Genomic DNA, 25,324 nt, shown 5'->3' with positions numbered 1-25,324 from the left:
GTGTTTGCTCAAAGGTTTCTGGGATTTTCAAGGGGCAAACCCTGCTTGCTTTTTCGGTGCAACCAAGGCTAGTTGTTGTGCTAAAAACGGTCAGGGATCTGACCCATTCTAGGTGGATGAAGACTACTGCCAAGTGGAAGAGGCACTGTTACTTCTCTGTACGTTCTTTGGGCGGGAAATCGAAAACTGTCAACATACTGAGAACGCTGGCGTGGTTTGTCATAATTAGATTGGTCGCAAACAAAAACCTGATATGCACGAAACAAAGAGTTTTATGCCACAAGTCATTTTGTGGTATTGTAATGCACGACCCTTTTTTCAGCATGCTCATATTGACATAGAAGCGGCCATTTGTTTCTGGGGGAAGGTTGTTAGTGGCTGTGATCACACTTCAGTGGGCTATAGTCAGGAAACGAAAATAATAGTTAAAAAGTCGAATTACTTAAGTACCTGTAAATATAGTCTTCAAGATTTCTGTATACAAGTATTGTTTCTATAGATGTCTCAGCTGCCCCTGAACGACGCGGCCTGGATAGTCTTAAAATAATGTAAGCTGGTATGATCTGATCTGATCATCTCATGAGTAGTAACTGATTATTTAGCGGCGAAAACAAAAATATTGCATTCTCCTCAAAAGGAGAATGAAAGAATCCACTCTTTTAAAATCAGACTTATGGACGAGGAAGTTATGTATTTTTATTTTCTCTTCATTACTTTCTCCTTAAGGGTTGCGTTATACGGTTCAAGTTGCGAAATTGATTTCTCGCGCAACACCGTTGTACCTAAAATCAAACCACACGTAAAATTATACCGGTGGCAAGCTAACTTTTGATTCTGTAACACATTGCTAAGTCTTATAGCGTTTCAAATACACGTTACAAACGAGCCAAATTGACAAATATTTGCAAGACCAACTATTACGAAATGTCTGCCAAGAATTCCATCTGACATTTCAGTCTGCTTATCAATAACACCAGTTTTCATTCTAATCACACTCATTAAATGTATATATATAATTTCTCGTGAATAATCACTCATGATAAAAGTCCTCGTCTTACTCAAACATGATCAAAGACCCTAAAGTCAGCATTAGACCGGCGGGTGTCGTGGAAGTATCATTAAAACCTTGTTAGTTGACATAATAGCACATATTATTTTAATCAAATATTAATCAACACAAATGGGTAAATATACCTGTAACCATACCTTCAAAAATTTATTATTCTAGAATGTGTCCTCTATGGCTGGTATCGATCCAAGGATACCGCTGGTACGTGTATGCGTACCGCTTGCACGCCTATTTACAGGTGCGGTGCACACTCAACTGGTTGGCTAAACGAAGTCCATCCTACTACAGCTGACCGATAGGTTACAAGACAGGTCTGCTTTTACAGGAATTCAATTTGTTGTCTCTGGAGCATCAACATTGAAGTAAGGAATTGTGGCTCTTATTTTCTTTATAATCTTCACTTAACACCAGATTGTTATCTAATGTATTGCGGCACTAACTAGGTAACGGCACAAGGTTAATGGTACTACCTTCTACTTGTAGCTGGCAAAAACAAAAGTAATAATAATATCACACTCTAAACAAAGAACATTCGAAAACTGAAGTGACAAGTACAACCCCAACACTGTTGTGTATGAGAGTGTAGATCATAAACGGATGTAAGTAGTAGGAAATGCATTGATAATGGCTGTGTTGTTCGTAGTATTAGTAAAAGTAGAAGTTTTGATAGTGTTAGTAGTAGTAATAATGGAGATAATGATAGTATTAAAAACGGAAGTTGTATTTGCGCAGTAGTGGTAATAGTTGCTGCAGCAGCAGTTTTGTGGTAAACTGAACTTCTGAACTCTGTCGAGGTGATATGACAACTTGAGATAAGGAACATTAGTGCTTAGTTCTTATTTCCGAGAAGTACTTTTATTTCAAAATTAGACTCACACTCATCACACCACAATACATTTGTTCGGATTTGTCAAACATACGCACTGTCTCGTAAGATTGACGGCCAGCTTCATGCCCAGCCACAACTCAGTTAGCGGGTGACATCCGGTGATAAGAGAGTGGTCGAGAATCCAAAGCAAGAGACTTAGGAGGGGTTACCTGCCAGGCTTTTATTATGGTGATTGTGGCTGGCCTTCAAGCCAGCCTGGCCGATGAAGATAAAAAAGGTTTAAAAACATTAAGGCGAGCAATGCGATGCAGCCCTGGTGAGTCACTGGTGAGTCACTGGAAACTGTTTGTGCAAGCCCGAGGATGGGAACTCTTGGTTTTGGACTGTTCAGCCCACTTTTGTTCAGCCTACTTTTTTTTTTTCTATCTGAGTTTTGCGTATAACAGTGATGGTGTTTGTTTTCTAGATCTTGTCTTATAGTCGTTTTCTGTAAGTCCTGTGTACCTGCTATTGTCCTTACGTGTGACGGTGGCTTGATAGGTAACTGATGATTGAAGGCAGTTTCCGTCGAATTGGGAATGTGTTCTTTTGTCGGCAGTTGCAGTTGTTTTGCCATCATAGCGTATCCTTTTATTACGCTCACCCTACAATAGCGCAAATAAAAGATGCAACCTCTGCCTTAAAGAAAAATTCCTAATCATCTGCCGACCTGATTTATCATCACTCGACAAACGTAATGAACTCGTGTCTTCATGATGTCACAGAGACAAAGCGTTGCCGCGTAACAGCTGAACAAAGCATCTAAATTTACCGCCACATTTATTATGCAAATTTTATTGTCTTTAAACGATGGTTACAAACATTCTTGCCATTAAAATCCCCAGAAGAGTGATTCTATCACGAAACAGGCTTTTCGGGATAAAGCGTAATCTCTTTGTTTTTTCCTTAACCAGTTCATACGCTCTACTTCTATGTCTCCAGCACTGTGATACGGAGAAACCGAAACATAAACTTCCTATATATGTATATATCATACCATACCATACGCCACAGTAGATCTATGATTCTCTCTTTAAAAATGCCGAGTATGCCAATTCAGTAAGGAAGAGGCAAAACCGAAAGTGCTTATTTCTCTTGGTTAAACTTTTCTTTTGACGTCAATAACTCTTGTAAACAAATTCACGATGGAAAGCTTCAATTAAATTTTGTTTTGGATTAACTATGGGAATGCAAAAAGTCGAAGGGATTGAGAAACTTGCAAAAGCTTTGGTTCCTTTGAAATTTATTGTAAAAAAAATATGCTTTCCCAAAAATTTCTGGCATCTCTCTTCGAGGGCTCCGCAAACTGGCAAAGATACAATTAGTTAAACCTCACAGACAAGAGGTTCTATTCATTAATTAACAGTACAAAAGAAGCTTGTCCATTGGCGCCTGTCTCGTCGCTAATAAATATTTTATTTCTTTCATTTTTACAAAAGAGGCCAAATGTTCTGAGAGTTTCGTTGGCCTTGCTAAAGCTTGGATGCCAGTTACTCAATTTAACAAGTGGAATTAGTCGAAAGAATTATCCCGAATGTAATTTAAAATACCCTCATTTTGCGGTAAGTATTAATGAAGATCAGGAAAACTACTTTAAGGAAACATAATTCCCATTTTGGAAGTCCTATAGATTAAGATTGAGGTCTTGGCAAAGTAAATTGAGTGAGTGATATATACGTTTCAATGGAATATGAACTAAACTCGTTTGTTATTTTTTCGAGAATAGTAGAGAATGCGTAGCAGATATTTATGATATTTGAGTTATTTGTATCATGTAAGATGTTTAGAGAATAATGCAGGGGCGCGCGTAGATTCGATGTCGGTCGATGATGTTTTACGTCTGACCGAAAATCTTTCAAACAGGAAGCCTAAAAAGTTATTTCTTTGTGGTTCAAACTAAATTTTCACATGCAACACAGGTCTGCTAATTAAAATCAGAGCAGATTAAGTTTATAACTAACCGAAGATTCACTTGCTGGATTTTTCTCTGCTTTTCCGAATTTTCTGGGCTATGCATTGATGCATTTCTTACCTCGTATTTTTATATTGTCTCTCCTGAATTATCTCTAGATGTAAAGTTTGGGAAATTTTAGCGAACAAAGCCGCTTCTCGTTTACTTTCTTGATCGAGTATGCAGAATTTTCACTTCTCAGGTAAATTTCAATATTTATTGTTTTTTTAGAGGGCACGGTAACGAATCTTGCAATCTGATTGGTTCTTTACCCGGTCAGTATTTTCCTATCTCTGCCCACGGGCCACGGTAACGCTTTCGTGAGTCGCCGAGTACATCCCAACTTTCGTTGTCATTTTTCATAAATATACCTCGTTTCCTGGCTGGGCTGTATTTTTAAGCAAACACGTCGGTCACTACCTCAAGCCGATAAATAACTTATGAATCCTCTCTTTTCTCTCTATCAAATCACTTTGGTTGACAGAAAAATATTGGTTTCAGAATGAATTTGTATAAACAATAGTGTCATTACGTTGGTTGACAAGCGGCCTAAAAACCGTCTGCAATTAATTTTAATCGTTCACAAAAAGTACCCAGAAAGTTGAAACGTGAGGTATTTGGTTACAGTTAAACTGAACGATGGAACTTTTATTCATTTAATATCTGAATTTTCTCGAGCAATTTGTTCATAGTGAAAGAGCGAGCGAAGTTTTAAATTCTACAACAAATATACGCTCCTGGTGAGTCTTTCCAATTCCGTTCAATTTGGACATTTGTACCTTAAATTGCACAACAGAAATTGAAGGAATTTTTTGGGAAAAGGCTGCATTACATTCCCTTGTGTCTCGTTGGAGTGTGCCGTTCGAATTTAGTTTTTGTGAAGGAAAGATCAGAGTTAAACACGCCATTACAGCAAACAAACGAGCAAACTCTCACAACTTCAAAATAAAAAAAATTGAATTTACTCACAATTACTTTCCTCGCCGTTTACTTAATGAACAGAGGTAAATCTTCGTACATGAATGAGTGGTCGATGAGAGTGAATAATACTTTCCGTTAGATCATTAACTGATTTTGAAGAAAACATTGTCGTGACAGTCCTTGCCAAACTAGTTCTGTTGGTTTTCAAATGTTCCTACGCTTTTTTTTTTCTTGCGCGCTCTCTAATTGACAGGTGTCAGATTGTGACAGATACTAGTAAAAATAATGTTTCAAAGTTTGTTTGGAAGCCTTTTAAATCACCTTTATCGTTACGGAAATGAAAATGTTTCGCTGAGGCATCTCTCTTAAATTTGCATCACCTCTATTTTAACTACCATTTACTCACTCAAAAATTGTTCAGTTTATGGAAGATCTTGCCGTATTCACGGGCATAAATCATTCGGGTTCTTTCGGAAATAATTTCGTCAAGTTTAAAAACAATAAAAATGTTATTTACCGGCTAAGGGTCGGTCCGTATGGTGAAAAACTGTGACCTCGGTCTTGAAAATGCTGCCCTCGGCCTACGGCCTCGGGCAGTATTTTCAAGACCTCGGTCACAGTTTTTCACCATACGGACCTCCCAGCCGGCAAATAACATATATATATGCATAAGGGATTTTTCCAGGCTAATACGCAAACTAAGCTGTAAGCAAAAACAAAACAAAGAAACACGAGTTTTGAGGGTTCTTACAACTTTACGTTCACATTGATAGCCTAGTTGCAATACAGGGGTTTTAGTTGTGCTGCATGATTAGAAGCCTAGTTAATTAGAAGGCTGAGTCCGTGTAGTTTGGCAGAAGTGAATCAGAAACGTGCGGGACCAAAATATATAATTCAGCTGAAAATTTACCTTGGTATTGGCGTGGGAATGTTTTTCTTTATTATTTTTCATTTTACCATGGTGAGGTGTACGTTAGCTTGCATGTCTGAGGGTTTAATGTTGCCTTTCATTTACAGAAATCAAATCAAAGCTGCATCAAGATGAACAAGATAAAGAAAACGTTTCACTTACTCTCCCTGATATCGGTGTTATACTTATTAAATATTTCAGTTGGCAAACAGTGCAAAACAGCGGAAGCATCTATTTCGGGGAAAGCTCTCATGGGTTACACGTTTAAGTCTTTGGCTGTGCGGGCACCGTTTGAATGTCAAGTACTTTGTGAGAACACTTTTCATTGTCAGAGTTACAACTTTTTCTTACCGAGAAAAATTTGTGAATTGAACAACAGAACTAAGGAAGCAAGACCACGAAACTTTGTCACGGATGAAGATCGATTTTACGTGAGGAGCTGGCCTAATAGAGGTAAAGTGTTGATAAAAGTGGAGTATAGCTTTGCTTCTGCAGGACGTTGTCCCAGGACTTATAGTAAACGAAATTAGGAAAATCATCTCGAAAATTTTGTTATTTCTTAGTATGCACATTTAGCTCAGAAAATTCGTCTCCTTAACTGAAAAAGAATAATTAATCGAACAGCTAGGCATTTCAAAACAAACATCAAATCTTGTAGCTGAATGTTCCATGGGATTTTCTGTTGGAATCAAGTAAAAATTTTGTATTTTTAGAAAAGAGAACGTAGCGGCTTTCTTGTCTGACCAAGTTCAGATACCTTTAGCTAGAACATAAGCATGGGTTTTGGAATCGCTTTCCATTGTTGCGTATACATCTGACACTCTCAAGAAGTACGAAAGCAGCTTTTAATCGAAATTCTGTGAAAACATTAAAAACTACCTCCTTTAAGTTATCTCTTTCCTATCTCTTGGTCGCATTTGCCTTTCATTACGACTACGTTTTTGCAAATATGAGCATATCAGAAAAACATAAACAAAGATTTACATGACTGCAGCTGATTTGAAATATTTCTTTGAAGCGTTTCCATTTCGCCATCATTTTTCAGTTTCCCTAGGCACCATTCCTGAGTTGTCAGCTGAGTCCTGTATGGAGATCGTCTCCAGCGAAGAAGAAAAGGTTGTCAGAGGTTTGTACTGGCTTAATTTCAGAGAGCTGGGAATAATAAAGGTAATTGCTCTCCCCGTCTGCAGAGAAATCGCAGTGATTGCTTAAATTGGTCGAGCATTTTTTTTTCTGAGATCCTGTTCATCATGCATTTTCGTGGCACTTCGAAATTCAGAAAATATCATTAACTACTACGCCGAGACAATTTGATCTTGGCGTCTTGACATTACGCTCATCCATATCCATCCATTCGTAAGTTTATCCGTGTATGTGCATTTAACGCATGTCTACACGGGTGGGCAAACTAAAGAAACAGAATGATGGTCTTATTTGAAAATGCTATGTCGATTCCAAGTTTTATTTTCATTAAGTTTTCCCCGCTTTAGAGCGCGGAAGATTTTCTGTGAAGTACACACGTACTAGACTTCAACTTTTACGGCTGAGCTACTCGACATATTAAGATTTGCCCGTATATTCTGAGAAATTTACAAATATTTAAGAGAGAACATTGATCATAAGAACTTGACTAAAACATTCGTTAAAACTAACGATATCTTTCTCACCATCATAAACAGTGTTACTTTCTCTCCCTAGACACTTTTTTGTCAGAGTTTTAAATACAGCCAATCCTCGTCAACTGTTGGTTTTAAAATTTAAGTTATCGTGCCAATATTTTGTATAATTTTGATTCTTCAGGTATATTGCGACTTTACACATGCTAGACATGGGTGGAACCTCATAGCTCGATTCTCAAACACTGATACAAGGCACTGGATGCTTGATTCTGGTCATTGGTGGTATGATAGAATGGAGGCTTTCGGAGAAACTACTGATCCATCTGGCAACACTGACATGATATCACCGTTATTTTGGCTGCTTAACGGAAGCGATTTCAAGATCACACGCAGCGATGACTCAGAGCATACTGCTCTACTGCAAACCACAGATAACTGTCTAGGAGGACAGACATTCCGCTCTAAAGTCACAAACTACGGTGATTTCAGAAATGGCACAGCTTGGCCCGCGGAAAGGTGCTTAGGAACATGCAAAGTGCAATATGATGGACAGTACCAAATTACTGACGGCTTCGTGCGGGCTTCATGTAACGGCAGCCTGCAAGCTGCTGATAAGGTTGGCTTTTGGTGTGAGATTGGTTGGAGCGGCTCCGTGATTATGATTGGAGGAGCCGGAGGTGCATGTGGTACAACGCATCACGGGATAGGCATTACAACGGCAAAAGAGGCTTCATTCAGTGCAGAAAATGGACGGGCTGAAAATGATTTTGGAAATAGTCCGTGGGGCTCATCTGAACGGAGTTACTCATTAAACTTGTGGATAAGATGAAGAAAGGAAAAATGTATTTAATTGTATTTTAGAAAGAGATTATTAATTCTTTATGATAATTAATGCTTCTGGAGCGGGGCTAAGAATAGCTCTATTCTATTTATTCTAGGCTTTACTCTATTCATAATCCATTTTCGTTGATTATCGACAGGTTTCTAACTGAAAAATTGACTGTTGGCAAACATGGCAAACATGTATATTACCTTTTTTCTTAAAAGTTACTTTTTGCAAAAAAAAACTCCTTACTTTCCTTTTCTTGCTGCAATTGAAGTACATTAAGAAAAAGATTCCTTCAGCAGCCGGGCTGGGCTTGCTCAGGAAGATGCAAAGTACTTGTAATGGGGCGGACGCTGACATAAATCAAATCAAACTTGAACAACGCTGTGTCGGGAAATGTCTTATATCAACGGAACTTTCAAGCGTCTATCAATCTCGACTGGTTTATTAAAGACTGGAAAGCTCGTAAAAATTGAACACGGCAGGTTAAAGTTTTATTATGTTCTTCGAGTTGGACTCCAAGAGGAACTTCGAGGTGAACTTCGAGTTGAACTTCTGGTTATGTTTAGTGTTTTATCTAGGTAACTGATTCCATCTAAGTGCAAGTACTGAAGGATTGCCATCAGTAGAGAGCAAATTGACATAAATCTAGTATCCCACGCCAAATAAGTAAATTCTGATTTAGGCGATGAAATAATAGCCGTATACACCTTTGAAAAAGAGGAAAACTGTCCACAGAAAAGCAGACATATTAGCAGTGTGAATTTTACCGTGACGCGAAACAGGGAAAAGCTTTGATTATCTCCTTTGTCATACATTTTTAACGCCACGTTATGAGTTCATATTTACAAATAGCCAGGTGAATTCGAGGTAACATCGGGAATATTTTTTTCTTTCGTGGTTTAAGCCATAAATTTTTAGAGCAACGATATTGGTTCTCTACAAAGTGTGTTGCAATTTTGAGGAGGCGAGCGTGGCCTAGTGGTTAGGGAGCTGCACTTGTTAGCCGGAGGACCAGGGTTCAAGTCCTCCTCCCTGCCACTGGATGGATTTGTCTTCGGTGGCCCCGAATTCAACTCCTGCACGCTTTGTAAATAGCCAACTGGTCTGCCTCCTACCAGTTGGGGTTTTTAACGAGTTTCTGTTCATTTACGATATTTGTTTCCTTATTTACAGTGTCCCCAATTAGCACAGCAGTGCTAAAATACACTGACACTTAAATAAAGTTATTATTATATTATTATTATTTTTCACTGCGAATGAATACTAAGAAACTGTCCATTTCTGCAGTTGTAGACCGCATACAGACGAACAGACAAATTAGCGAATGTGAATTAAAACTCGAAGTCCAACTCGAAGTCCAACTCGAAGTCCAACTCGAGCTCGAACCTAATCCAAAGTCGGTGGTACGTGCTACTCTATAACATATAAGGAAAAATTACCAAATATCAACCAGAATAATAGAATAATATCAATTTGCTCCTACTGATTGTAATCCTTTCGCACTTGCATTTAGATGGAATTGTCTAGATAAAACTCGAAACAGAACCGGAAGTTAAACTGGAAGCTAATACTGGCGATACTGAGCCGAAACAAAGAAACATCGTTGTAGAAAATTTTCAGTTCCGTTTTATTTAGTCATCTTCTAAGTATTTTGTATCGTGTTTTAAATATGATCTGAAATACCTTGTCTAGACATTCTTTTTGCGCCTTGTACTCTTGCGAGGAAAATGCTTCATAAATATTTCATTTTAAAAACTTGAACTAGAAACTTGGCTTTTGAATATGCGCTTCGGAGAGCGCAATTTGCTTCGGAGAGCGCAATTTGCTTCGGAGAGCAACCTCATCCGGTTAGCTTGAGCCCTGAAGTGATGTGTACAAATGCCACCAACACCTGCCGTGCTGTTAGCAAATATTTCATTACACGCTGATCTCCCGCTACTTGTAATGAACTGGGGAGTCTTTCCTTCAAATTTACTGACAAACTCTTGTTTATCGCCTAACTTACAACACTCACAAGTTAACCTCCCTTCAAAATACTTCATTTCTCACACAATCCGCTCGCTCAAATTGGTCAAGTCGCTCCAAGAAAATAACGAATGAGTACTAATAACACCCTCTTTTATTTTGACAAGTTTTTCTACCTCCGGTATTTACATAATTGCTTTCACAGGGCTCAGATTGTGTGCCGAAGGACTACCTGTTATTACTTTCACCAAATTTTAACTCATCTCGATATTTTGCGAAGATCTCTAGTTCTCCATAAGAATAGGCTCCGCAGGTTAAATGGACTAGCTACAAAAAGATAGCAGTACTGAGCCGAAATAAAGAAACATTATGTTGAGAAAATTTCAGTGTTGTCTCATCTCGTTTTTTTCGAGTACTCTGCATTTTGTTTTAAATATCTTCTAGAATAATTAATCATGGAATATCATTGATCTCTCTCTGGAGTACGCTGTTTTGAGTCAAACTGATCTGCACTCCTGTTTCCTTCCTCAATACACTCATTAACGTAAATAATCCTCGTTTATCAAAACTGACTTAACTATTAGGTCAAAGGAAATTATCACGTAGACTTTTTCAGATAATATTTTTTTACTCATGCACTCTCTCCAGGGAAAGGCTTCGTCAACAATGCATTTGAAAAAATAAGAGTCTGACTTGTAAAACTGCGCTTCTGAGAGCAATCTCGTCTGATTAGCTTGAGCCGTAAAGGGAAGTGATGAACGAGAACGCAATAGAACCTAAACTCGCGGTATACTTAGCAAGCTCCATGCTCCATACAAAATACAAAAATTCTACCTATGATTGATTTGTGTTTTTCCTCGAAAACTCTTAAAAAGAATTTTTCAGTCATAACCTTGAGAAAACATTTTGGTAATAATAGTACAAAAAAGATTTCCTATGAAAAGCATGCTTCGGGTCTAAAATTACAAATTAATCGCGAACCCGTAAGGTAAGGGAAACATTAAAGGCAGTGGGAATGGTTTTCAAACTCTTCTTTAAACAACGAATATTTAAATCAAAGAGAAAAATCAGAGAAAGCTCTAAATTTAGATTGATACAAGAAATCACAATTTCACATTTGCTATTTGCGAAGGAATACTCAACGAGCTTACTTCTCTCTCTTGAACTAATACATTATAGCCATAGCAGGGAACCTCCAAGATTTTCGTTGGGCTTCAATCATGATTTTGGACATAGTGTTGCCAGCAAAAGATATTTTGTTATTTTTTTGTTTCAGGTTATGCATGTCGAATAGTCGCTGAGTAAATGTGTAATCATTTGTACGTGCGCATAGAGCATTACTGTATTTACAAAATCATACTTAGTTCGTCCATCTTCTTTTTCAAACAAAGCGTGCTGATGTTGTAAAATCCTGCTCCATAGTAAGCTTTAGAACAGTCACCCTCCCTCTCAGCAGTTTATCTCTTAACCACTCCGGTCACAGGCTGACAACATGCGTTGATCTCATCCGTGGTTTGCATATGGCCACTGCATTGAACTATTGCAAAACCATCCGTCGTTCAGCAATGTCTACTATACTGTACTTTGCATCTTCCTGAGCAAGCCCAGCCGCTCCTGTAGTAACCTGTTGCTTGATTTATTTCAATTGCAGCAAGAAAGGGAAGTAAGAGTTATTTTTGCAAAGAGTTACTGTTTAAAAAAAAAGGTGATATATATGCTAGTTTTCCAGTTCGAAACCTGGGGATAGTCAACGAAAATAGACAATGAAAAGAATAAAGCCTTGAATAAATAGAATAAACCATTATTAGCCCGTTCAATGATGACTCCAATCAAGAGATTGTAAATAGTTAATAATCTCTTTCTAAAATACAATTAAATATACTTTTTCTCTCTTCATCTTATCCAAAAGTTTAATGAGTAACTCCGCTCTGATAAGACCCATGTGGTATTTCCAAAATCATCTTCTGCCCGTCCATTTTTTGCTAATGAAGCCTCTTTTGCCGTTGTAATTCCTATGCCGTGACCACTTTTGCCACATCCATTTCCGCCTCCTCCAATCATAATCACGGAGCCGGTCCAACCATAATCACACCAAAAGCCAACCTCATCAGCAGCTTGCAGGCTGCCGTTACATGAAGCCCGCACGAAGCCGTCAGTACTTTGGTACTGTCCACCATATTGCTCTTTGCATGTTCCTAAGCACCTTGGCTTAGGCCAAATTGTGCCATTTCTGAAATCACCGTAGTTTGTGACTTTAGAGCGGAATGTCTGTATTCCTAGACAGTTACCTGTGGTTTGCAATAGAGCAGTATGCTCTGAATCGTCGCTGCGCGTGATCTTGAAATCACTTCCGTTAAGCAGCCAAAATAACCGTGATATCATGTCAGTGTTGCCAGATGGATCAGTAGTTACTCCGAAAGCCTCTCTTCTATCATATCACCAGTAACCAGAATCAAGCATCCAGTGCACAGCGTCAGTGTCTGAGAACCGAGCGATGAGGTTCCACCCATGTCTAGCATGTGTAAAGTCACAATATACCTGGAGAGTCGAAATAATACAAACAATTGGCACGATAACTTAAATTTTAAAACCAACAATTGACGAGGATTGGCTGCATTTAAAACTCTGACAAAAGTGGTAGTGGGTTACGATAATGTCTGAACTACGAAGTGCCACGAAAATGCATTATGAACAGGATCTCCATTATTTTACTTGCAGACATCAATGTTGAAGTTTCTCAAAAAAGAAAAATGCTTAACCAATTTAAACAATCGCTGTGATTTCTCTGCAGACGGAAAGAGAATTTACCTGTATTATTCCCAGCTCTCTGAAATTAAGCCAGTACAAACCGCTGACAACCTTGTCTTCTTCGCTGGAGACGATCTCCATACAGGACTCAGCAGACAATTCAGGAAGGGTGCCAAGAGGAACTTTGAAATAATGGCGAAATGGAAACGCGTCAAACAAATATCTTTAAATCAGCTTTAGTCGTGTAAATCTTTGTTTATGTTTTATTTTTTGGCATGTTCATATTTGCAAGAACGTGGTCGTAGTGAAAGGCAAATGCGACCAAGAGAAAGGAAATAGTAAACTAAAAAGAGGCACTCATTATTATTTCGATTAAAAGCTGCTTTCACACTTCTTGAGAGCGTCAGATGTTTGTGCAGCAATGGAAAGCGATTACAAACCTATGCTTATGTTCTAGCTAAAGATTATCTAAACTTGGCCATACAAGAAAACTGCTTTGTTTCCTTTTTAAAAATATAAATGATTCACTGGATTCCAACAGAAAATCCAATGGAACACCCAATAACAAGATTTGATGTTTGCTTTAAAATGTTAAACCGTTCGTTTGATTTTTTTTTCAGTGAAGGAGACGCATTTTCTGAGCTAAATAATAATCAAAAAAAAAATCATAATAATTTCATGCAATGCTTAAATGCATATATTTCGTCAACTTTAAAAAAAACGACTTTCTTTTTACAAAAACGATAATCCCAAGGAGATTGTAAGAATAATTCAGAAGAAGTTCTGTGAGACTTTCCCACAACCGCAGCGTAATTTTTATTTGAATACCTATTTGGCTTTTTCCTAATTTCATTTATTAAAAGTCCTGGGACAACGTCCTGCACAAACGAAACTATACTCCACTTTTATCAAAACTATACCTCCATTAGGCCAGCTCCTCTCGTAAAATCGATTTTCATCCGTGACAAAGTTTCGAGGTCTTGCCTCCTTTGTTCTGTTGTTCAATTCTCTGACAATGAAATGTGTTCTCACAAAGTACTTGACATTCAAACGGCGCCCGCACAACCAAAGATTTAAACGTGTAACCCATAAGAGCTTTGCCTGGAATCGATACTCCAGCTGTTTTGCATTGTTTCCCAACTGAGACATTTAAGTATATCAGCGATATCAGGAAGAGTAAGTGAAACGTTTGCTTCATCTTGTCCATCTTGATGCAGCTTTGATTTGATTTCTGTAAATGAAAGGCAACATTAATCCCTCAGACATACAAGCTAATGTACACCTCACCATGGTAAAATGAAAAATAAAAAATAAAACATTCCCACGCCAATACCAAAGTCATTTTTCAGCTGAATTATATATTAATGCGTTCCTGGTTCACTGCCCCCAAACTATACGGACTTGGCCTCCTACTAAGCTTGGCAGCCAATCATACAACAGAGCTAAAACCCCTGTATCGCAACAAGGCTATCAATGAGAACTTAAAGTTGTAAGAGCCCTCATAACTTGATTTTCTTTGTTTTGTTTTTGCTTACAGCTTAATTTGCGTATTAGCCTGAGAAAAATCCCTTGTGCGTACGTTAGAGCCTTGAAAGAAACAAAATTAAAAACGAAAAAGTAGCACAAACTTTTAGAACAAATTGAATACAGCTAATTAGAATGAAAAAGAAACGTCATGCATGGTACACCTGTTGAAGCTCTAATTAAAGGTCCTTTATATCGACTTCTTTCTTTCTTTCTAAAGAATGACGTCTGGAAAGTTCAGTTTCTGAAGAGAATTCCGAGAAGTTTCGAAGGATACAATATATTTGACTCTCTTTGCCAATTTTTACCAGGTATAAAGCTATCCCTATGTCGACATTTGTATAAATAAATCTGTTTTTACTGAAACTTTTTCATGGAAAACTTTCAGCACCCTGGAAGAAGCTCTCAAAGAAAGACAGTTGCTCAAGATAAATTGAAATTAAGGTGAGAAGAAAATTCCGCATACTCAGGAAAGTAAACGAGAAGCGGTCTTGAACGCTAAAATTTCCCAAACTTTTCATCTGGAGATAATTCAAGAGAGACAGTTTAGAGTAAGAAATGCATCAATGCATAGCCTAGAAAATTCGGAAAGCAGGGAAAAATCCCAGTAAGTGACTCTTCGATTACTTATAGACTTAATTTGCTCTGATATCAATTAACAAACCTGTGTGAAAATTTCGTTCGAACCAAAAACAAATAACTTTTCAGGCTTCCTGATTGAAAGATTTTCGGTCACGCGTAAAACGCCATCGATCGACATCTGCCATAGCCTACCACTAACCTTTGAAACAACTTTTGCGTTAAATTTTCTTGTTATTTCCAAGGTACTAATAAAAAAAAAACAACACGAGCGTACATAAATAGATCACCCACTGCCAAAGCTCACGTTCTTCAATCAAAGCAGAACAGTTTTCACAAAGCGCGCTAAGATAAAAGTCATATTGGACCTTGACTGCATTTGATGAGACAATAAGCCATCTCTGAATTACCTTTAGCCTCTTTTTCAAAGCACATCCTGGTGCACATTCTTTCAAAGGTTTATTCGTTATCATTCCCATGCAAATTTTGGTTTAAAAACTCATTTTCATACGAATGACTCAGCACCAGGCCTTGTTTCGAAAAGAGGCCAAAAGCAATTCGGAAATGGCTTACTTATCTATCCTTGATTTCGGACACTGAGAAAAAACAGGTCGTCTTTTATTCTTCAATTTGAGCGAATTCTAACTTATAGCAAGAATTGCAGAGAAAGAGCTTTTACGTATAGGATAAACAAAATAAGAAGGAACAAAAGGCTGACGTTCTTACTCGGTGTGAATTTTGCTATTATTGAAAAAAGAAAAAACTGACCACTTGAAGTATTTTGTGTTCAATCAATCAAAATCCAAATAAACCCGTGGCTGCTTAGAAATAGAATAGGTTTGTTTTAAAAACCCCGAATGAACATTTTAACAAAATACGCCAGCTGTCGCTTTGTAATTTGTTTCTTTCTTCCAAAGATGTTATTGTTCTATTTCATAAACAAGCTGTCTTGAGTCAGTAGCGTAAGTAACCAATCTGTTTATAAACTCTCATTTATTCATTGAAATATAAGGCACCAATGCGTAGACTTATGAACTCTCTCTTACCAGGAAGATTTTTCACTTTGTCATCTACAATCCATTCAAAAAGCACGAAAAAAGATTGAAAACCTCACTCTTAAAAACTAAGGATAAAGGACCAATCTTTTCTGTTTGCCTTAAGCATGAGCCTTAAGAATTGAAGTATAATGATGCAATATACCCTCTTATATTTTGCATATCCTTTCCATTTTTGGGATTTACATTTTTGCTTTTAGAAACCTAACACTGTCTCTCCGCCAGAGGAAAACCCGTTGTTATTGTTACCAAATCTTAACTCATCTACATTTTGTGTGTGGATCTTGAGCTCTGTATGAGATTAGGCTCCCCAGGATAACTGAATAAGCGACAAAACGATAACGTATCTTTGTCTCACTAATTTTCTCATTTCATTTTCGTGGTTAACCCTGGTGATAATTCTGTAGAAAGGCAATTTGGAGCTCCGAATGTAAAGCGTGCCTTCGATTATAAATAAGAGACTATTTATTTGTCTGCTAATTAGTTATTCCTCGTGGTCAAATGATTATGGAAACATCAAACGTAATGAAAAGGGTTTAAAATCGTTATCTAAAATACCAACTTCCACATCCAAGACAAAATTGCAAACAGAGAAAGCGGAGCCCTTGTGAAGCGAGATGCCAGAAACTTTTAGCAAAGCGTATTACTTTTTCACGATAAATTGCAAAGGAAAAAAAGCTTTTGTAAGTTTCTTAATGCCTTAGACTTTTCCCATTCCCATATGTAATTCAAACAAATTTAATTGAGATTTTTTTTCGTGAAGAAAAAAGCATAGATCTACTTTTTTGCACGTGATCAGGACGTGGCTGTAGCAAGGTCTTTTGCATAACATTGAAGCTCTCTTTTCTTAATTTTTCCGACGATTTCAGACAATCTGTCGCTAGTTCTCCTTTAGCCCTTGAAAATTTCACTGGATCATCCTGAGGCTTAAAAAAAGTGCTTTTATACTTTATGAAAAGACAAAATCGAAAAACTGGAAAGCAACAGCTGTGTGTTTAAAGGGAAAACTAAAATAGGCTGAAGAGTCCAAAACCTATCCTCCCCACTTCCCCGGCCTTGGACAAACAATTTCCGGTGACTCACCCTCCAATGGGCCGATCCCTGGCCTGCATCGCATTGCTCGCCTTAACGTTTTTAAACCTCCTCCATTTTTACCGGCCGGGCTGGCTTGAAGGCTGGCGATAATCGCCTTCACGCCAAAACCAGGAAAGTAACCCCTCCCAAGACTGCTGCTTTGGATTCTCAACCACCCTCCAATCACCGGATGAAATAGAAATAAAATTTCTTCTCAGAAATTAGGGGTAAGTACAAATGTTTTTATCCTAAGTTATCATATCATCTCGACAGCACTCAGAACTTCACTTTACCACACAACTGCTGCTGGAGCAACTATTACCGTTACCTCTACTATTACTGCTACTGGTACTACTAATACTAAGAAAACTTCTGATTCTACTAATACTACAATCAACACAATCACCATTAATGTCTATATTTTTCAAAACTCCTCGTTATCCAGGTGGTGAATTCATCAGATTTCTTTACCAGCTTGCGAGGCTCTCCATAACCTTAGGTTCCTTCTTGGGTGAGTACGAGGATATTAATGCTTTAGGAAACTCTTGTCATTTGTCAAAACTTTCCTTGATTTTTATTGTTTAAAGAGTCCAGAAAAAAAAGGAGTGAAAATATAAGGTGAGCTGAGAAATAGTTAATATTTTTGGATTATAACTTCGATAGTGACGATAAACCATTTAAATATACATACAGAATGTCAAAAAAATCAAGGATACCATAGAATAGATAAGAGATTATAATGTTTGAAATGGACAAAGCTTTTCGTACTTACTCTCTAATAAACGACATGACTGAATAAATTAGAGGACAAAAATAAAGTAAATACTTTTCCCAAAGGAAACACCTGTCATCTAGACGGGATAAAACTAGTTCGAGCGGGAACGCCAAAGCGACAAAAACAAATGGAGTGAAACTTCCATGTCCTCAAAAACCAGATGAAAAGAAATCTCTCTTGATTCTAGAGGGCTGTTGGCCAATCGAAGAACTTGACGGCAACTTGATTGCAAAGAACCGTCAATTTTAAGGCTCTTTGTAGCAACATGCTGACCAATCATATTTGGAAGTCTTAGATATATTTTACCGCCCGCCATAAGGACACAGTTAGATTGTTTGATGTATGCAAAAATAGTCGATTGTGTTTTCTTTTTCTCTACAGGCACATATAACCTCCTTTCAACCGCACGCTTTCTCGGCATTTCTTTTATCCTTTTCTGAAATAATTGACAACATATAAAGGGAAGCGAATATTCCTAAAACTCAGTGAAAACGGAATTATATGATGAAAAGACCCAAAGTCTTAGATATTTCAAAGATTAAAAGTAACCCTCTCCTTTAAAGTAAAGGGATATTTGAAAAAACAGTGTTGGAACGTTTGGGGAAAAATAACTTGAGCAAATGTTTCCATCTTCTATAACCAAAAAGCTTCGCGCTTAAATTCTCCTTTGGTTGTGTTTTCTTAGTCTTGGGAGCTGAAATTACAACTGTGCTCTATACAATACGAAGCACTGACAGCTAATTAAGAGATAACCTCCTGAGCAAAGAAACAGATGTGAAATTTTCGCTAAAAACAAGCTTCGTGCAAATAAAACGCCTAAAATATTGAAACTATGGAAACGACGAATTCTAGAATGTATTAACAAGAAACCCCAGTACATTTTTATCCAAACCATACGACGATAGCTTCAATGTGCCAAACCGACAGCCACAATGGTTGATTCTGAACTGAAAAACTAAAAAACAACCGAATGGGTGTAATGGTTTAAAAGCACAAACGCTCCTTCCGCAGTTTTCCTATTGCACCCATATCAACTAAATTTGAATAAGATCTAAGACTGTTTAAGATTGATTTCTGGAGTAGGATGGCACTGTGGTGAGAGCGCTCGCCTCCCACCGTTGTGACCCGAGACTCGTTTCTCGAGGGTTCCACTGAATTAAGTAGACTTCATTAAAATGATAAGCAGGTTCTGGCCCCCTAAGCAGTCTCATGTTTTCTTCTTTACCTGACAACTTCGTTGCATAATATTCAAACCTTTTGAAAACCCATCTGGATAGAAAACAAAACAGCTTTTGGGGTCTCTTAAGTTACCGGGCCTTCAAGAAATAGGCTCCAACGGCTGATATTTCACATAGCTCGGGTTTGTTATTGGTTTGTTATTAGTCCTTGCTCCAAGGGTCTTTCCCCTAGTCCTCCGGTTTTCTTCCCTCCACAAAGACCAACATTCCAAATTCCAATTCGAACAGGAGAAAGTAGGTAAGAGGAGGGGAATTTCCACTCCTTAATCCCTACTACCATTCTTCCTCACCAACTCATTTGTATTTTGGTGTAGATTTCCACTTCTTAATGATGATAAGCTCTGCATGATAGCTGGATTAGCTACAAAAGTGTCGTTTTCAAGTTTTTGCATGTGAACAGAACGTTGGTGATGCCGATGGTGCGATGGCGGCGTGATATTTTTTACAATTTGCCGCTAGCTCTCCGCTCGTTCATTCAAACATAATGGAGTAGTCTGGAGCCGGAAACAGTGCTTTTTTGCTTTATCGAAAGACAAAACCGAAGAATAACTGAAGTAACGGATTATCCTTTGTCGACAGGGCCATTGAGCCTCTCGGAGAATTCTCGTCATCTTTCTAATGATACATTACTTGTTTGATTCGTTCTAAGGAGAGTCAGTAGATTTGTCTCTTTTGGGCAGATATCTATGACATTGAACCTCGCCGATTTCTTTTTGCTTCAATATTTTGAACAAACATACAGTGACATAGCATGCTGCCAGAATTTCTGTTTTGTGTCAAGATATTTACGTTGTTGCCGTGCCTTTTCTTACATTTGATAACTCCCAACACTATTATGCCCGACAGAAATGCGTGTCAGACAGAACACATTCGCTGCAAAAATATGGACACGTATGAGAATAAAATGGTTAAAATAGACGATTCTGTTTAATCGGAGTTTTTTAATGCATTCAAAACTTTAAAAATAATTAATTCGTCCATGCTCTTTTTTAAGCAAACCTTACTTTGCGACTGTAATTCCTATTCCGTGGTGAGCTAGAGAGCAGTCTGCTCGCACTCAAAGCATAACCAGCCCCAGTAACAGCAAAAGTTGATCTTATAAATAGCTTGTTTGTTGCATCGCGGGGAACTAGGGCGAGGCACACGATCGTTTGGTAATGTCCCCTAGAAAGGAGATTTTCCAAAAACATTTTTATGAGAGCAATCTTACCCGTCTCAGAAGTCATTTATTACTGACACATTTCGATTGAAGCAGGAAAGGGAAGGGACAAAGTCGATTTTTTAGAACACCCATGATAGGATATGTTGCTAGTATGTTCTAATGTTTTTGTTTGGATTACAGCCAATTTATCATTTCATTTTTTTTTATCTTATCCACAAGTTTAATGAGTAACTCTTCCTGTGTGAGTCCAATGCACTATTTCCAAAATCGCGCTTAGGTCGTCTACGTTCTTTTTTAAATGAAGCTTCCTTTACCGCTGTAACTCCAATCCCACGGTCAAACTTTTGCCATTTGAGAAATCAAAGTAATTTTTGATTTTGAAACGGAATGTCTGACCTCCTAGACAGTTATCTATCGTCTTCAATAGTGGAGTATGCATAGAGTCATCGCTAAGGGTAATATTGAAGTCACTTCCGTCCAGCAACCAATATAAGGGTGATATCATGTCAGTCTTGTCAGACGGACCAGTGGTTTCTCCGAAAGCCTCTTTTGTATCATACCACCAACGAGTAGACTCATCCATCCAGTGCTTGGTATCAGTGTTTGAGAACCGAGCAACAAAATTCCACTAATGCCTGCCATCTGTAAAACCACAATATACCTGACGAAATGATAATGATAATGACAATGGTAATGACGTAATTTAAATGGCAGAAAAAATCGAACTTTTTAAATCAACATTGGAAGAGAATTGGAAGCATTTAAAGGTGTCTCAAAATACCGTATTGTAAATAAAAGCAGTGCCGATTATGACTGCTAGGTTAGTAATGTTTACTTTACCATTGACACTATTATCGAGCTTTTGACTAAAGAAATAAAACTGTTTTTATGCTCCACTCACACCTTTTAATGTCTTTCAGGCTAGTGCAAATGGTAGACATAACTCAAAATCGTTAATGATTAGTTATAAACTCTTTTGAATATGTGTAAACGCTACGATATTTTCTTGCGTTGTAAAGCGGGTAAAAACTGTAAGCGTGACTTATGAAAGCAGCATTCGGAGTAGGCTTCTTATTTCAGAATAAAGTCAATACTTTGTTTGCTGGATGGGCTTACCTTTGCGATGCAGTCATTGGAGTGAATGCGTACCGGCGAACTTACGAACGGACGGACGGACGGACAGATGCGCACTCGTCAGGAAACCAAAACCAAGTTTTCTCAGCATGCGGAGTTATCAGCATAAGGAGTTTTTTGGAAATAAGACGCATAACGGCAAAAGAGGAAACTGCAGTACCAACAGCAGCTTGATCATCTTACTTTTTTGCCTCAACAGACAAGTACAATAAAGGTAATTCAGGCAAATAATAGTCAGTCAATGCGACACCTTTGCAGGAAAAGTGAGCAATTACCTGTAATATTCCCAGCCCTCTGACATTGAGCCAGTATATACCGCTGGCAGCCATTTCTTCTTCGCTGAATAAGATCTTCAAATAGGACTTGGCTGATAATTCAGGAATGGCGCCCAGAGGAACTGTAAAATTATCGCAAAATGAAAACCATCTCAATAGGTTCCATTATTAGTTCATCACCATAACAGCGTCTTTAAATAAGATTTAGTCGTGCACTCGTTCAGTCCATGAAATCTTGGCTTTAGTTCGTTTGAGGATGCTCCTATTTGTAATAAAGTTGCTAGGGAAAGGCGCAAATACGACAAAGGAAAAAGAGAACAAACCAAATTGGAAATAACAAGCGAACAAAAATACGATGCGACCATATGTTCCGCGGTTGAAAAATTTCTTCAGAATTTACGTCGAATAGTTCCTTTAAACTTCTGAAAAGTAACAGGCGATTCCAAAACGTCTTCCCATGTTCTACAGATCTGTGCTTAAAGAAATATCAGAAAGAGAGATTGCAAGAAACTATGTTCTCGAAACTGAGAGTCTGAAATACTAAATTCCCGTAGATGTGTAGATTCCCTAATGTAAATGTGATGAGAGCAATAACATAAGGCAATTTTTCCGAGGATGTCACACCATAAAATTACAATTTTCAAAAAATTTCGACTTCATTATGCTTTCATCTCATGTGTTGTCTACTAAGAAATCAATATTTCCTTAGTTACCTCTATTAGGCCAGCTCCCCGCCGTAAAATTGATTTTCATTTGTGACAAAATTTCGTGGTCTTGCTTCCTTAGTTCTGTTGCTTAATTCACATATTTTTCTCGGTAAGGAAAAGTGGTAGCCCTGACAAATGAGTGTGTTCTTAAACGGCACCCGGACAACCCAAGTTTAAAAGTGTAACCCACGAGGGCTTTACCTTGAATCGATGCTTCGGCAGTTTTACTCTGTTTGCCAACTTTCAAAGGAAAATAAAATGTGTTAACGATGAGTTGAAATTTATCCAAGCGGTTAAAATGGCCTAAAATACTATATAGTCTGTCGGAAGGAGAATTGAGAATTGGCGTGCGCGTTAAAGGTTCTCAAGCTAAACTTGCAATTTAAGTTCCAATTTCCCTTTGGCTAGGGATAATTTAACAAAGAGAATATCAGTTTATAGAGAGTTAAAAAAATACCAGAAACTGATTGTTCGGTGAGTTGAAATCTTAAGGTGATTTCTCAGAAAAAAAAAGTTATCGAACAATTTTTTCAAATCTTTCCTTGAATGTTCCTTACCAATGTCTGTTTCGAAAAATACAATAAAAGAAGATAGGTCGCCGCGCTTGTTTGGGAGATATAATGGGAGATATAATGGGGCAAACTTATCCCATGGCACGAATCGCGCAAGTCATTTCATCGGTTCGCGGTACATTTTGCTGCGGCTGGAAGCAAGAGGTTTTAAAGTAACATTTGAAAAAAGCTTGATAGGCAGCAATTCTCGAGTTTATGGGACAGTTTGTTATATAATTTGTACGAAAATCACGCAAATTTAAACGAAATCGACTCGAAACGTTCCTCGAGTCGTTCCCCTCAAGGTCATATTTTGCATCCTGGAGTGACGGGCTTTGTGCACGCTCTCAGCTTTATCTTTTATTTCCTTCAGAGAATCTTTTTCAATTTCCCCAATTTAAGTGGGATAAATTGTTCACTAAAATTATGCAAAAAATTTAGCTTACCGTGCTCATTCAAGAGCTAAAGACAGTCGTTCCTCTTTAGCTGGTGCATTAATTGAAAAACAATACTGTATTCTTGGAATGCGCGCGCGCTTATTCGCCTGATTACGTGTTTTGCGCGCAGTAGAGGAAATTATTTTTATTTGTGTTATTTCCATGATACTAATAAGAAAAACGCAGGCGAAATTCATTAAATCACCCACTGCCAATGCTTACCATTTTTAATCAGATTATTCCAGTTCGACAAAGCTCCTTCACACAAAATCACAGGCGTCTTTTTACTCCATTTGTTACAGCTGGAAATAGATTTTTAACTCAGAATCATTGATTTCCCACTGTGAAATATAATCTCTTTTCTTTTAAATCTGAGTGAATTCTAACTTAGGAACGGGTCGCACTAAAGCGAATTCCAATATTATCCAATTTTTCTAAAACCAAAAAATGGCAAAATTTTTCCCACCCTTTCCAAATGTTGGCAGCGGTCTCATCAAACTAATATCTCTTGACCAAATCTTCACTGATTGATTCATACGTCAATGACAAATCCATCTTGCTCTAAAAAGGGATGAAAAAATCTCGCGCGAATTGCGGACTAACTGATCCTTTTTTCCGGCCAATCTTTTGCGTTTTGGTTGACACTTGCGCTACTTGTGCTGACTTCAATACTTGCAACGGAAGGAGAATTTCTCGTTGAAGCCATATTTCCGCCAGATTGCTGTCAGTATAACATCAACTAGGATACGAGATACAGATATCCGAATACAATCGGCGCTCAAATTAGTCTCCCTCGATAGAGAAAGAGTCAGATCCTGCCATCGGACGCCAAACTACTAGACTAACGGACTTGTATTCTTTTTTCGATTAAATTTTATCTAGACATATCTTGGATATTATGACAGCTAAATGCTTAAAAAAATATGAATGTTTGTCTCGCCAAAATTTGGAAGCCTCCGAGGCAAGACAGGTTCTTTGAAGATCGGCGAAATTTTGGCGATTTGCAAAAATTTGGCAAGTTTTTTAAATTGTGGTCGCACTTATTTTACGCTACATGTTGACAGAATTTTCATTTAAACAAACAAAAAGAACTCTAGTACGACCCGGACCTTACATCTAAATATCAAGTAGGGAGAAAGAGCTCTGGTGAATAACCATGCATAAATTAGGGAAGAGCAGAAAAGCTGGTGGTCTTGCCTACTGTAAATATGCGTAATGTTTCAATTCTTTTTTCATCGTTATTATTTTATTTTCTTCTCTTCCCACGAACTGATACTCTTTCTAGTCTATTGCGATGAATTTTTCAAAACTCAAATACGCTTAGGGTTACCTAGAAGAGATTCAATTGTTAAAAACCCTTTGCTGACAATGGCGCTCACGTGCATTCTGACAAAGCACGACAGCCGTCGCTATTCATATATAAATCATATTTTTAGCTTTTCTGAGAATGAAAAGGTTAAAGATAAAGGTTTTTGAACCCCAAACTGACACCATCAAAGAATTGATTGTGGGATCTTAATTACTGCTGTCTAATAGATTGAATGCTAAGCTTCACTTGTGATGCAAATCGCTCCAGCTGGCTTGAAATTTCCTTAATTAACACCTCAATTTAAATCACCCTTAAGATTTTAATTTAAAATTGAAAAATCAAATAAAAGGTAAGTCAAAATCAAATCAGAAATTAAGGGGTAGCCTTTTTTTTTGTTAACGTGTTCTGTTTACAAATTTGTTAAGTATAAGATATTGAAGGTTGAGACACACATTAATCAAAGTGTAACTGGCTCATTACAATCAAAGTTTCGGACCATTAGAAAGAAATGATTGCACTGAATTGTTCGCAGGGATGGAAAAGTGAAACCAACTCGAAGTAAACAAGCATTAATACGAACAAACGAAACAGCCAAACCTAATCTATTATTGAATTAACGCTGTT

General features: G+C 37.7%; 1 protein-coding gene and 2 pseudogenes across 1 annotated transcript; 1 reads left to right on the top strand and 2 right to left on the bottom strand.

Annotated features, from left to right (window-relative positions):
* The first annotated feature begins 5,850 nt into the window (after positions 1-5,850).
* Positions 5,851-8,167, top strand: LOC131787600 (uncharacterized). Its single transcript, XM_059104683.2, has 3 exons — positions 5,851-6,172; positions 6,765-6,892; positions 7,520-8,167. Exons 1-3 carry the CDS (start codon positions 5,851-5,853, stop codon positions 8,165-8,167), a joined length of 1,098 nt encoding a protein of 365 aa, XP_058960666.2.
* A 3,858-nt stretch (positions 8,168-12,025) lies between these two features.
* On the bottom strand, positions 12,026-14,087 carry LOC131787601 (uncharacterized; annotated as a pseudogene).
* Positions 14,088-20,788: 6,701 nt separating this feature from the next.
* Positions 20,789-24,097, bottom strand: LOC131787602 (uncharacterized; annotated as a pseudogene).
* Positions 24,098-25,324: the final 1,227 nt, after the last annotated feature.

The sequence above is a fragment of the Pocillopora verrucosa genome, chromosome 5 (genome assembly GCF_036669915.1).
Source record: "Pocillopora verrucosa isolate sample1 chromosome 5, ASM3666991v2, whole genome shotgun sequence".
Classification (NCBI taxonomy): Eukaryota; Metazoa; Cnidaria; class Anthozoa; order Scleractinia; family Pocilloporidae; genus Pocillopora; species Pocillopora verrucosa.
The sequence above is the reverse complement of the archived record's forward strand: the minus strand, read 5'-3'. Positions and strand labels throughout refer to the sequence as shown.